The sequence below is a fragment of the Macrobrachium nipponense genome, chromosome 6 (assembly GCF_015104395.2).
Source record: "Macrobrachium nipponense isolate FS-2020 chromosome 6, ASM1510439v2, whole genome shotgun sequence".
NCBI classification, from domain to species: domain Eukaryota; kingdom Metazoa; phylum Arthropoda; class Malacostraca; order Decapoda; family Palaemonidae; genus Macrobrachium; species Macrobrachium nipponense.
The window spans coordinates 79,245,142-79,260,765 of record NC_061108.1 but is presented as its reverse complement, the minus strand read 5'-3'; the positions used below and the strand labels follow the sequence as shown (position 1 = coordinate 79,260,765).

The 15,624-nt window shown below is 39.1% G+C and overlaps 1 protein-coding gene across 9 annotated transcripts in view; it reads right to left on the bottom strand.

The window, feature by feature from the left end:
• Nucleotides 1-15,624, bottom strand: part of LOC135216394 (protein tramtrack, beta isoform-like) — a 257,636-nt gene that overhangs the window by 185,151 nt on the left and 56,861 nt on the right. For all 9 annotated transcript variants that reach the window (XM_064251671.1, XM_064251676.1, XM_064251677.1 and 6 more), the window contains exon 4: nt 7,577-7,717. In XM_064251671.1, coding sequence (XP_064107741.1) covers nt 7,577-7,717 — 141 coding nt within the window. The remainder of the gene's footprint in view (nt 1-7,576; nt 7,718-15,624) is intronic.

Sequence of the window (15,624 nt, the reverse complement as noted above, 5' to 3'; positions counted from 1 at the left end):
ATGCTGTATTTAAAGTGCAGTACAGTACATGTTGATGAAATGCAAAACAATGCCCAGCAGCTTATTGCAAATCTCAAAGATAAAAGGAAAATTCTTATTATACACAAACATGCTTTACATATGCCAACAATTCTGATCTAGTTGTCAGGTTGAATATCAACAATGGAGTAAGTGGAACTGCACAGCTCAAGAAAGCATTGCATACCTTCTGGTCTAAGTGGGATTTTCATATGGAAGAAAATTAATAGGTTAAATACCACATAATAAGAGAAACAGAAGGATGGAGATTGAGGCAAAGAATGAGGGTACTGATGTTAGTACGTATATTGCTTTTTATGTTGCCAATATTCAAACCATGATCTATGCTTATAAATACTATCTTAAGGGAGATTAACCAAACAAAAACTTCTTTCAGTTTTCTTCTGAAGATTGAAAAAGAAACCCACAAAATCACTGTGTAACTTGTTTACTTCTAAGTATTTACATTTAATTTTACTCCATTTAATTTTCAAGAGATGTTTGGGTTGTCAGCCTGGGCCTTGACCCAGGTTAACAACCCAATCATCTCTTGAAAATAGGCCACAGATAGGACCTGAAAGTACTCGAGTGTGGAGTAAAATTAAATGTAAATAATTAGAAGTAAACAAGTTACACAGTGATTTTGTGGGTTTCTTTTTCAATCTTAAGGGAGATTCTCAATTAAAAGATGGAAATAAAAAATAATTGTGAACATGAGGTATGTTTCCCTACCACTTAGGATATACTTCCTGTAAGTCTAGAGTAATGATGTCTTTAAAACACAAATCACATGGAAATGGTCCCAACAAAGGCTTTTACACATGTATATGTTCTTTCATTGCTAACTAGTTAGCAACCAGCAATCCTTTGAAAAAAAAAAAAAAAAAAAACAACCTGTCATGAAAGGTTTCTGCTTTCTACATATGGTGATGAAGAATAATGGGATACTTTGCCTTGCAAGTGTTTTTCAAAGGCAGACAGAAGCATTTGAAGCTGAACTAACAAATGTATGTATTCTAACATTTTTAAAAAATTTTCAAATAGCAAAGTGGGGTGGGATGAGGTCATGCTTGAAAACTTGGTCTTAGCTGGAAGGATTGGGAGGAGGAGTCCAGCTTTGGAGCCTTAGGTATGGGACTTTTGGTTGCTAAGACTATGTGGTTTGCCAACACATCTGGCAGAAACAAAAGAAAAGAGAGAGAGAAAAAAAAAAGGAGACAATCTTAACAGTCATAACTGTTACAAAACTCCTAAAGCACTTAATTTCTTGGAAAAAGACAAGCTTCAGGAGGAGGCCATAGGTGTAATAATTCAACACCTGAGGGATTTAATTCAGTCAATCTCTACTTGCTGAGGTGAAAAAAGACAATTTTATAAAGTTTTTGTATATACTAACAAAGTAATTACATAGCTATAAGTCCCACTTATATGGCAGCTTGAATTCAAAATTTTGAGGGTAACACTTCAAACTGCAGTCGAACCCACTGTTCACAGACTCATGATTTGTGGACTCACCTATATGCAGATTTTTCTATGGACTGTATATACCCATTATTTGTGGAAAATTCACCTATTGGGGGTATTTTTCACTGGGAAATATTCATACACATATTACAGTATTTTCATATTTTCATGATAAATGCAATTTTTATAATGAGACTATTTAAAAACTCAGGTATTAAGAAGTTTTACCCTTTTTGTGTTTTAACTATACTCAGGTATTAAGAAGTTTTACCCTTTTTGTGTTTTAACTATCAAAATAGGGAGTTCTAAGCATTTGAAGAGAGGTTTTAAGAATTCGCAGATTTGAGCTATTCATGGGGGGTCTGATACCCAACCCCTGCAAATACGGGGGGAACACTGTATTGTGTAGGTGACCAGTTCTGGCCACTAGCAGGAGAATAGGATCAAATCTAAGCAGAAGCTGTTTGTTCATGGCATGTCCATCAGCGGGTAGGAGGGTGGGCTCCGATTTTATTTTAGTATAAAAATGTCATTTTTGTATGAGGAACTTACCAAAGTAATTACATAGCAGATTCCTACATTGACAGGAGGCAGTAGAAATGGGCATATGTATATTACTCCCACATAATAAGATATGTAATAAAATAAAATTGAAAAGTTGCTAGCATTGAATACAATGTTTGTCATTTTCTTATAAGAGAGCTACTGGGATACTGCCTATGGTTGGTGCTCATCTTAACCTATAGCGGTGTGGCGGTATAGCCAAGTGTCACCAGATTAAAACAACTGTACAGCATTGTCACTAATACTGAGATAAAACCACAACCCACCCACTGAAAGTGGTGGGTGCTTCAGGTACATTGCACCCCCTATAGCTCTTTAAAACTAGACACCTTAATACAAGGTGAAGAGATAATAGTAAAAATCTTAGGCTTCCTTCTGCTATACCATGCTAGTCACTAGAAATGGAATGAGCACTCTTTTAACTTTCATAAAACTATCATTGAGAAACAAAGAACGATTACATTACCAGTAGTCTGAAGGCAGAATGGACATACAAGACATAAAAAGTATGTAAGCTAAGGGGGTAGAGGTTACTCTGACGTCCTAGCTTTACTCAGAAGAGGGCCAGCTGCTCTCCTAATTCTGAGTCCACCTCAAGGTGAAGGTTCATGAATGTAATACATTTTAGTCAGCGGATAAAACAGATCTTGCCATATTGCTATCAGGTACTCCTCATTTAACAACATATTCGTTTTACAACAACTCGGAGTTACGGCGGCAACATGAAGGGAGAAAAAAAAAACCATAAAATGAAAATAAAAATATTACCAATGTTGGCCAAGAGAAAGGCTAGGTTTTGAAAACCTTGAAGTCTAAGGCTAAAATAATAAATAAGGCTTTAATACAGCTGGACCTCCTAAAGCTGGCATTCTATGGTCTGGGAACTCCCATGGTTCGACTTGATTCAGCCACCATTAGTTCGTTGCACTGCAAAACAGGTATTGTTTACAACTTCAAGACAGCAAAAATTATGCCTCATCTCCTTTGTTTTTTTTAGAATAATTCTTAGTAATAAAAAAAAAAATGTGTGAATTCTTATTATAAAAAGAAAATGTGTGAAGTCAAAAATATTTTTTATATTAACTAGAAAATATATACATTTTTTCAAATAGTATTCCACTTGAGAAGTCTCTACCAAGTACAGTAGTGCTTCAGGTTACGAAATTAATCCGTTCCGAAGCGGCCTTCGTAACCTGATTTTTTCATATCTAGAACTATGTTTTACATGTAAATTGCCTAATTCGTTCCAAGCCCTACAAAAACACCACAGTAAATTTTATAATAAAGCTAAAGTGACCAATAAACAATGAAATACAACAATTTGGACCATTCAATACCTAACATAACCATGACTGTATCTGTAAATAAAGTGTATTACTGTACAGGGTACAGGAAATACTGTACGTACATGTACGTACGTATGTAGTAAAATGTGGAAACTTACCTTTCGAGTGAGGCAATGTCCGAAAGTGACGACAGAGGAGGAGGACAAATGGCAGAAAACATGAACACTTAATTTTACGGAACACATTAAAAAAGGCAGAAAAAATTAACACTAAACTTTACGAAACACATTAACAAATGGCAGAAAACATTAACACTTCTTGATTATCTCCACCTTCGTTCTCCATAGAAAACATCCTCTTCTTTCCGTGAACTTCAGCAACATTCTTGGGACCCATGACTAATAACGTAAGTAATTACGTTCACACACAACACGATAAAGTAACTTACAGTACAACGAAAGCAAAATCACTTACACAAATTTACGTTAACAAACGAAATATATGTGAATGAATTAATTCCGGTGTTTACGATAACGCTCCAGCAAAAAATGGTCAAGGAACACCTTTACATAGAGGCATGATGGGACAGATGGTGACCAATAGGAGAGCAGGATCTTACAGCGGTGACTAGCAACAGGAACCAATGGGAGAGCAGGAGGATGGTGGCGAGTCTACTCAGTTGGCGGTGTGCTAGTTTTAAAATTGTTCTCAGCGGCCCAGGCAAATCTCGGACTTTACCCTTTCGCAACCTGAATTATTTTCGTACACAGAAGCAAAAAAATCTTCGTCTTTGCTTTCGTAACCTGAATTTTTCGTACGTAGGGACTTTTGTATGTAGAGGTGCCATTTGGCATGCTCAAATTCCTTACTCTTGTTATGCTTGAAAGACTTATGTGTGATACAATTTGGTAATTTCTTTTATACAACTGTGTATTTACATACGTATCCAGTGGACAGTGCAGCTCCTTGCCCTGAGTGTGTCAAGTATAAGGTAAGTACATGTGTTTTGAGCTTTTGTTTTTTTTAGCTTGTGATCCTACCACATTATTTATTGGCGCCCAACGTGGGGCTGCTGGTGTGGCAGCTGCGGGACGGTTGGTGTGGTGGGTCGTATGATTGGTGAAGGAAAATGAGCATGGAAGGTTTAACTTAAGTGGAGAGGCTGAAGGAGGAGTTGAGGTTGGAAAGAGAAGTGAGAGGACAATTGGAAGTAGAGAATGAGAAGTTGAGGGTAGTGTGAGGAGCTGAAGAGCGAGTTAGAGGAAATGAGAGGACTGCTAAGGAGTGCAAAAGTGGAAATGAAAGAAGAGGTGAAAGGAGTGGAAGAGAGAATGGCTGAGAAAATGGATGAAAAATTTGGAGTAATGATGAATGCAGTGCATGAGATGATGAAGGGATTCATGGGAGAGGGAGCAGTAGGAGGTAGGCCTACTGGGTCCTGTGACGGGCCAGGAGCGATTAAGAAAGTGAAAGAACAAGTGGATGAAAGCGTGAGTGAGGAAAGTGATATGGTTGTGATAAAGGAAGAGAAGAAAGAGAAGGTACAGAATATGGATAGATCAGCGCAGACGGTTAAGAAGGGAGTTGAGAGTAAGGAAAGGGCTAAAGGGAAGAAGATTAGTAAGGATGGTGGGCAAGGTAAGAAGAGAATGAATGAATATGCTAATAGAGTTTAGAGCAAAGTGCAGGATGAGAGTGATTTTGATAGTAGTAAGTGGGAATTAGTAAGTAGGAAGAAGAGGGGTAAGAAAGCATGAATGTTAGTATGGAAGTTGATTCGTTATATTCAGAAAAGGGTAAGAAAGGTCAGAATGGAAGTAGTGGGAGTGAGAGTGAGCAGTATGAGTAATATGGTAATATGGACATAGGGGATTTTTTTTAGAGTATGAAAAGTTTTAGAAGGGCCAAGGCAAATGGCAGAGCGAGTGGTTGATAGGAGTGTGAGAGCAAGTAATGTAAGTGTAATAAAACCTAAGAGAGATCGGAGTCCAAGCATTGGAAGAGTAAGATCAGTTAGTTGTGAACGAGAGCAGCAGTGTTACAGATGTGGAAAGCCAGGACACCAGAAGAACAAATGTCGGTGGGCATTAGGAGTGTGCTTCAGGTGTGGCCAAACGGGACAATTGGTAAGTGAGTGTAAGAAAGATAGGGGTATTAAATGTTACAGGTGTGGCCAGGCAGGGCACATAGCGAGTGGATGTCAGGGTACTTGTGTGAATGTGATTTGCGGTAATTGCAGGAAGAATGGGCATTATGCTAGGATGTGCAAGGAACAGCGTGCGAAGTGTGCTGAACGTGGAATGGAAGGTCATGTAGCGAGTGTGTGTAGGCAAAAGAGGATGAGTCAGGCTGGGAATTTGGGAAACTAGGTGTTAAGGGGATTCAGTTAGGTGGGTCCTCTAGTATGTGACACTATGTTTGGGAGAATGCGATAAGTGAGTGGTTGAAAGTGAATAAATGTGAGTCTAGCGTCAGTGAGCAAATGGGTCTGGGAGATCGGCAATTAGTGTTGGTTGAGTATGGAAGAAAGCGGATGAAGGTAAGGAAAGGTAATAAAAGGGAGAAGCGTGAACTACATGATAGGGGTGTTAAGTGTTAAGAGTACAAAAGGTTGATAAGGCGTGTAATATGTATGACTTTGAGGGAATGAATGATACATATAGCATGTGTGGGTTTGAATTAACAGGTGAGTGCGATTTCAGTGGGAAGGGAACCAAGTAGTAGAGAAATAATTGATAGTATGGATGAAGCTTTGCAAGGGTTTAACAGAAATATGGATGAAATGAGTGGTTTGGTAGCAGAAATAGGGGAGATACTGGGACCAGAGCTAGATGATGTCGGTGAAATAGTGAATGAGATTTGGGAGGATAGTAGTGAGAGAGATCTTGGGAGTTTGAATGAAAGTGGTTTGAAAGAAGTGAATACTGATGTATATGAGAGATTGTACACGGGTCCTCAAACGAGATCCAGAGGGCCTGCCTTCGAGCATCCTTGGGTGTTGCGAAAGGCGATTTAGTGTGGATGTTGCAGTGTAAGGAGGCGTTGTCAAATGTAATGGGGGAGGTAATATGGAGGGACGATCTGTTTGTTTCAATTGACAATGTCTCAGAGAGAGAGAGAGAGAGAGAGAGAGAGAGAGAGAGAGAGAGAGAGAGGGAATGAGAGACGAGAGAGAGAGAGAGAGAGAGAGAGAGAGAGAGAGAGATTCACGGTTGGTATTGCTGTTAAGATTGTGTAGTATGTGTTTATGTTTTTGGCTTTTCGTGAGAGAGAGAGTGTAATTGGTGGAAGGATGGTTAGCGATTATATTGCTTCTTGGTGAGTTCAGGGTTGTCTGCTGGTGTGGTTGCTGTGTTAGCGAGTCAGTCTGTGATCAGAGCCTGTGGTGGAGAGTCAGTTTTTTGGTAGCAGTCTTGAATATTATTGATGGTCAGTTATATTGTGTTTTTTTAATTTGTTGTTTGAATTGTTGTTGATACTGATGTTTGAAGGTTGTTGTGCCTGTGTTGTTAAATTTGTTGTGCTTGTGAGTTCTGTTGTGTTGTAGATGAGTTGTTGAGTGTTGTTGGTGAGTTGTGGTTCCTTGATGTTGTAGGTGGTGTATTGACTTGTCGTGTTATTGTTTTTCTGGATGTTGTTAGTGATTGTTTGTGCAGTGGTCTTTTGTTGTATAGTTATTGAATTGTAGTGTGGTTGTTGTCCTTGTTTGGTTGTTTGTTTATTGTGTTACAATGGCCTTATCCAGCAGACAGTGCAGCTCCTCACCCTGAGTGTGTCAAGTATATGGTAAGTACATGTATTCTGAGAGTTTTTGTTTTTTTTAGCTTGTGATCCCGCACAATATGGCATCTTTACGTTGCATGGAACCAGTGGTAGCATGCCAAGACCAAACCGACCACGCCACTGAGGAGCTTTATAGCCTTGTGACACTGAAGCATCATGGATGAGCTTGCCAAAAAATACCAAATTGGTACTTATCCCATTTAACAATCAATTTTAATTGTTTTCCTGATAACTACACAAACATTACACATATGTAAAACATAGCCTACTAGTGGGGAGAATGCACCAATGTCTAAATGTTTTCATCATTCAGAGTTTAATATTTATACAAGTTAAAAATTAAAAAGTAAAACCAAAATATCAAAACAACCATCCACTCATTCAAAACCATATCCATATGAGTAAAAATTACTGCAAGGCTAAAGAAGAGTTTGAAGAGTATGTCATCTATTTCTACTCACCGACTGGTTTGTGACAGTAGTAGATGTACTTTCAGGTGCTGCTTCAGCTAAAAGGTGGGATGGATACATTCCACCTCCCACCACACCACCACGGTTTATATTAACGTCTTCTCCACCAGTTTCAGTGCTGCCCTCACGGCCCTGAAAGTGTCATTCAGTCATAGGTCAATGAATTTACAACCATAAGTGGTGTCCTATCTAGGTAGGCAACAGGCACTACACTAAAAAGCATAATGATAGAACAATAATATGGCCCTTTACAGTCATTAAAATGTAACATAATGATTAATAAAGACAGCACTACAAATTATAAAACTTTAATTTTTCATGCATACAAATCACTATACGTACGTATTATAATTTGCATGAAGACTAATAATTAATTTACACTACCCTGTAACCAAAGTTAACTAGCAATATGGATGACAAGTGAATGGGATCATTCCGCTTTTACCACAGACTCCAACATGTCTGCAGAGATAACACACAGTATAATTGCTTGTGAAACAATGGTTTGTATTTGTGAGCTATAAAAGCTATTTGATGTCATAGTTTCACAATATGCTGAAGAGGTACTTGACCCTCTAACGCCGTTTGGACGTTTTAAACGTCGATATAAATTGTCTGTTGGGTGCCGATTGGACATATTAAACATCGATAAAAAGTTTTTTTTAAATTCGCGGAAAAATATAAGCCTACCAGGCGAAAATTTTGAATCACGCACCTTGGGGGATGCTGGGAGCTCACGGATCAAGGTGTTGTTTTGTTTACAATCATTACGCAGGCGCGCAAGCGCGAATTTCTTTGTTATCGCACTAAAAAGTATCAGTGACACATCTCACAAATTATTTTGTCACTTTGACATAATTTTTGCACCATTTTAAATTAGCCGTTACATGGAGTATCATATATGAAAATCTGCGCAATTTCATGTAGAATACAACAAAAAATACTCATGATTGTAGCTTTTATCATTTTAAAATATTTTCATATAAATAACGATAAGTGCCAAAATTTCAACCTTCGGTCAACTTTGACTCTAGCGAAATGGTTGAAAAACACAATTGTAAGCTAAAACTCTTACAAAAGTTTTTTTTAAAATTCGCGGAAAAATACTTATAGGCCTACCAGCCTAAAACTTTTGAATCACGCGCCTTGGGGGATGCTGGGAGTTCACGGATCAAGGTGTTGTTTTGTTTACAATCATTACGCAGGCGCGCTAGCGCGAATTTCTTTCTTGCCTCACTAAAAAGTATCTGTGACACATCTCAGAAATTATTTCGTCAACTTTGACATAATTTTTGTACCATTGTAAATTAGCCGTTACATGAAGTATTATGTATGAAAATGTGCGCATTTTTATTTAGAATACAACAATAAAATACTCATGACTGTAGCTTTTATCAGTTTTGAGATATTTTCATATAAATAACAATAATTGCCAAAATTTCAACCTTCGGTCAACTTTGACTCTACAGAAATGGTCGAAAAACGCAATTGTAAGCTAAAACGCTTATATTTTAGTAATATTCAATAATTTACCTTCATTTTGCAACTAATTGGAAGTCTCTAGCACAATATTTTGATTTATGGTGAATTTATGAAAAAAACTTTTTCCTTACGTCCGCGCGGTAACTCTTCCGAAAAAAATCATACATGTGATTGTTGGGGTAATATTTGCACCATTTTAAAAATTACCGTTATTAATAAAAAGTTTTTACATATGGAAATGTGCGCAATGTCATGCACAATACAACTAAAAACAACCCATGGTTGTAGCTTTAATCAGTTTTGCGATATTTTCATATAAATAACGATAATTGTCAAAATTTCAACCTTCGGTCAACTTTGACTCTACCGAAATGGTCGAAAAACGCAATTGTAAGCTAAAACGCTCATATTCTAGTAATATTCAAGCATTTACCTTCATTTTGCAACAAATTGGAAGTCTCTGGCACAATATTTCGATTTATGGTGAATTTATGAAAAAAATAACATTTTCTTTACGTCCGTGCGGTAACTCTTCCGAAAAAATCATACGGCCATTGTGGTAAATGTTTGCACCATTTTAAATTATCCGTTACATAATGTTTTATATATGAAAAATGTGCGCAATTTTCATGTAGAATACAACAATAAATAATTGAAGGTTGTAGCTTTTTCTCATTTTTGATAAATATTTGCATATAAATCACGATAAATAGAAAAAAAACTACGTTCGGTGCAACTTTGACTCTACCGAAATGGTCGAAAACGCAATTGTAAGCTAAAACTCTTACAGTCTAGTAATATTCAGTCATTTATCTTCATCTTGAAACAAATTCGAAGTCTCTAGCAAAATATTAAGATTTATGGTGAATTTTTAAAAAAATCTTTCCTTCCCTTCGCGTACGTACCATTCTCGGAATATTTGCTCCGTTTCATATTAGGCATTTCATAGTTTTATATATGAAAATGTGCGCAATTTTATGTAGAATAAAACAAAAAATATTTGAAGGTTGTAGCTTTTCTTATTTTTGAAATAATTGCAAATAAAAAATATATATATAAAAAAATTCGACATTCGGTCAACTTTAACTCGTCAGATATGGTCGAAAACTGCAATTGTAAGCTAATACTCTTACAGTATAGTAATATTCAATCATTTGTCTTCATTTTGAAAGAAATTGGAAGTCTCTAGGACAATATTTAGATTTATGGTGAATTTTTGAAAAAAATATTTGTTTAGTCCGCTCGTTACGAATTCATGCATTATTTTTTTATAATATTTACTCTGTGTTGCTTTTATCATTTTACAATGTGTTATATACCAAAATGATTGCAATTTAGTGTACATTACAACAACAAAAAGTAACTTGTTACCTTTAACCGTTTTGCGCACAGTGCGATTTGAATACAATTATATATGAAATTTCGTTTTTGCGCTATCATATATCGCATTATTTATATATGATGATAATTTTTTCATTTCTGATGGTTGCATACTAAACTTCAGCCAATGACAAAAAAAGGAGCCAAAAATGAACTCTTAATCTTGAAAACTAAGCACGCTGTGATTTTTTGAAAAAAATATTTTTTCCGCTTCTGCGCTCACTCTGAAACACCTCCGGCACACGTGAGACAATTTTTTTTTTACCGCTTCGGCGTAAGAGGGTTAAGAGTCGCAACACCAAAGTATTACGACAACCTTGTGAACAATGGTGAAGCATTTTAGACATAAAATGAAATACCAATAGTAGGCAGTAAGCAAGGTGTCAGCAGGAGCCCTTGTCAATGCCTGTATCTAACAGACTTGTACCTTCCCTAACACGATCACCTCTCTGAGTCTCTGACTGCCATCCGAGATTTTTATTTTCTGTCTTCTTTTTCTTAAGAATTACATATTAATTAAATAATAACCACAAGTGAAGCTAAAAATGAGTTTATTCAAACATAATAACCAATCAGTATTTTAGATTCCATTAAAGAACAGTATAATTCACTACAAATTATATATTATTTCATAACCATACAGAAACGGGGGCGTGGCAGGTGTAAACGTCACGGGGCCCCACGTCATGGTCGACACACGTCTCTCTGCGCCTAGTTGCCAGGTCTTAATTTCCGTTCTCACCATGCCACAAAATTGAGATGACATTTCTCGATATAAAGTAAGACAATAATGCGGAGTAGATGCTTGAATCCATTTTTCTTAATTAGGTCGGTGTCTCAAACTCTGGTGGTTTCGGTTTCACATTAATCAGAAGCCTAGTTCATTAGTTATATAAAAAAAGGAGGGTGTCATGGGCCTTGAAATAGATAGTAATATTGTAATACTTACCTTAACACCTGAATTAGCCCTGGTCACTGACCAGCCCGAACTATATCCCAGATATTTACCCACTAAGTGGGTATTTTTAACTGTCAGTGTTACCAACGCTGCAGGTAAAATCTAGTCAAATGAGTTAGCTGTGTTACCGTTGGCAACGCTGCCGCAAATACCGGCCACCAGTGGCCTGTCTCCTCATTCCTCAATTGAATCATTCACTATCAAATTGAAGTGGGGAGGAGGGTGGGAATCATTCAGGTGTTCAGGTAAGTATTACAATATTAGTTTTATTATGAAAACTTCATATTGCAATACACTCCCTGAACACCTGAATTAGCCCTATTAACAACATTTACTCGGAGGCGGGGTCAATCTCATTCAGCCCGACCTGTCCATGGAACATACGCAGGTAACTCATTAGCAACCTAGCATGTATAAAAGCATGTATCCTCACCTAGTTATCTAACTCGGAGGTGAGGATGTTTGCAAAGAAAGTACTTCAACGTCAGTGTTGAGTCTAAGGTACTATCTAGTCAGAAGTACCTCCCATGTGATAAGCTATACTTCTTATTCATGGAGGCAAAAAAAAAAAAAAAAAAAAAAAAAAAAAAAAAAAAAAAAAAAAAAAAAAAAAAAAAAAAAATCTCCTCACCTGGTTGTGCAGCTCAGTAAGTGAGGATGCTTGCATAGGAAGTACCATACCGTCGGTGTCGAGTCCTAGGTACCGCCTGAGTCTGAAGAACCTCCCATATGGTATTCTATACCTCTCATGTATGGAGGGGAAATGGTGAACCTCCCATGTGGCTATATAGCCTCTCATGTATGGAGGAGAAGTTGAGTGTGCAGGACCTTCAGTTCTCTACTGCTCACTGATGTAGATGACTTGTGCTGAAGAAGTAGTAGTTATTCCAACATGACCACCGGGATCTGCCTAACCTCAAGGGCCTAAGGGACAATACACTCTGTCTAAGCTTGACCAACAGAAACACTAGAGTTCATTAGACTATCAATGCCTCCCTAAACTTCTAACACCATAAAGCTCATTTAGACTATCACTGCCTCCCTAAACTTCTAACACCCTGAAGTTCATTTCGACTATCACTGCTTCCCTAAACTTCTAACACCCTAACTCTACCAAGCCAACTATAAAACTGAGTTACCGCAACGACGGGAGTCACGGGACCCCGAGAGTAACCTCTCTGAAGAAACTGAAATTCCTAAAGGTACGGTGTTGTGAAAAACCACAACTACTCTCAAATAACCACCTACACAATCGCCAACAGCGAAACATTCCTCTGGAAGCCAAAGAGGAGCCCTGCGCATACTTGCGCCCTTGGATTGACTAAGAACCCATTCTCATGAGTGTCCGGATAGCGCCGAGGCAATGATTTAACAATAGTCCCTTCTCTCATTGACAAGAAGATAGCATGACCCTCAAAAATGTTAGTCTGGTATGCAAACCCCCTCGAAACCAAAGTGAAGAGGTTATCAAACAGTCCAGGCTCAGAGAAACACCCATCAACTCTCACCACATCCACACAGAGAGGCTGTGAAAGGTGTCTTCCAAATACGAGCCTCATGATCCGTAACCCTTACCACACGAATCAATGAAGGAACCTAATAAAGAAAAACTTCAACTGACTCGTAAACCGGAAGTCAACTCCGGCAGAGGAGTTACCCGCTACCTCATACAGAAAAGTGATGCTAGCATAAGTCCTTCCCCAAAAACTGCCCGACTCGCCAAACCAGCCTAGCCTACTTGATGTTTGAGAGACTGCTGGTTTGGTTGAATACAACGTATCAACCGTTACTTGAATTAACCGAGATCCCTCCGGAGCCTGGAATGCCGAAAGAGAGAAACAAAAACCCCACAACTAGCAAACGAGTCTCTCCTCAAAGGTATCTATCCTCTGTCAGACCTGTCCGGCCACACCGAAACAGGAAAAAGGAGAAAGCGAACCCCAACAAGAGCAGCACCCCAGAACCCGGAACCTACTACGCCTCGCTGCTCGATACGAAACGACATAAAAGATCCCATCATATCTGAGCCTACTGATCCGATTACGCAACGATATACCAACAAGAAGATGATAAACTCCTGTGCAAGTCGTATTCGACTGCGCAACCCGCACTCCCCCCAGACATCATGATGTAACCCCTGCTGTCCGACCGCTGTCCACCCACTCACAAAGTCACAAGAGCGACGTCCACCCACTCACAAAGTCACAAGAGCGAACTGTCACCAGTTCCGCAAAACCTTTAAGGGTTAGTCACTCGACTGCGCATACCCTCACTACCCAGTGACGATAACATTACACCTGAGCCGAATATACCTTGGCGATGAACGCCCACCCATGCGAGTCACTCCCATACTGTTGAGCCAAACGTGTACCAACCAAGACGCTGACCTAACCTTGAACCAGTCTCAATTGACTGCGAAAGTCGAAACTTCGCACTCACCAGTGACTATGACACGAGACCAGGACGACAATAATAGGCGAGCAACACCCATAAAGAGCGAAGAAGTCGCAAAACGCGATCCAACTAACCCCCGTTACCAATACGTACTAAACCTAGACTGGCTGGAGTCCGGAGCAAGTGAGGGAAAGAAGTACTCCCAGTAGACACGGAATCAAGGTCGAACCCACCTTGAAAACCCCTTAAAGACAGAACAGAAAGCAGCAGGAAAAAAGTTGAGAAAATAAGGAGAGAGAAAAGTCACTACGAGTAACCACAGGAGCACCTAGCGCCGACATTGTGCAGGTGGAGAACCAACTGTGCGGTACATAGTGCTTTAATAACGGGTTACGAACTGCGGAACCAATGGGAGCCGCAGAAGGAATTACCAGCTACCTTAAGAAAAGGGGCCGAGGGCACAAAAGGTCCTAACTGCGATGCAGACGAACTGCGAACGGCCGTAGTCCCCCCCAGCAATTACCGCGGTAAGCACGTTACGTCTCACACTCCTAAGGTATATAAATGGGAACGAAGGAAGATTACTAACTACCCTATGAAAGGAGTGGGTGGTGACAACCGGTATCGATACAGTCAACGATGGCGCAGATGAATCTCCAACTGCCGTAGCCTCCTCCAGAACTACAGAGGACACATTACGTCTTAAAACAAGTAAGGATGAAAATACGGAGTTGCGGATACCATCTTGAAGCATCAACACCAGCAGCCTGAGAACTACAGGACCCGTGGAAGGTGCTACGAAGGCAGCCCCTCCAAATTATTTCCTTTAACCCCGGAGAGAGAGAGAGAGAAAGAGGAGAAGAGAGAGAGAGAGAGAGAGAAGGAGGGAGAGAGAGAGAGAGAGCGAGAGTGAAGAGAGAGAGATTGAAATCATCTCCAAATTTCAGGATGAAACAATGAAAACTCTGGCTCTGCTGTGACATTGGAAAATAAAAACAGGATGAGCAAGAAGACTCCGAAGCGACATCCGAAGAATGAGCAGCTAAAGAAGATTGTGTAAAGACATTATAAATTGTAACAGAAAAACTGGGCGAGAGAAAACTAGACCGACTCTGTTCCCCACGATAATCTGAGAAACATTAGAAATTCAGGAAAATTATTCAAGACGTGGTCGTGAATACAGTCCGTATTGAAGCTACCGTAATTGACTTGCGTTAATTTGATTTTACGATGGGGTTAGTATTTAAAATCGGAACTACATGCAAATAAGTCTTCCTATATCTCTCGCGCAGCTGGCGTAGGCAGCATCGTGCATCAGACAGCGAGATTGTAGGGTTTAAAATGGAATTTAGGCCAAAGGCCGAGTACTGGGAACTATGAGGTCATTCAGCGCAGAAGGGAAATTGACAGAAAAAAAGTTTGAAAAAGGTGTAACAGGAAGAAAAACCTCTGTTGCACAATGAGTCAAGTATTAGGAGAGGGTGGAAAAACAGGATGAGTAGAGAGAAAATGAAATCAAGAGAGAGAGAGGAGGAGAGAGAGAGAAGAGCGAGAGAGAGAAGGGAGGAGAGAGAGAGAGAGAGAGAGAGAGAGAGAGAGAGAATTACAACCGTCTAACATCACCTCCATAAATTTGCACCCTCTTCTAAGGTAAAAGGTATTATCTTAATGATAATATACTCGTATAACTGCGTACAGCTATGAACAAACGAACGAGAACTTGTTGCTAATACGATCGAATCCTATAGCAACATAACTTTATTGTATTGGTCCGCGTGCGACAGTACATAATCGAATCCGATAACAACATCCGTTTATTGTATTC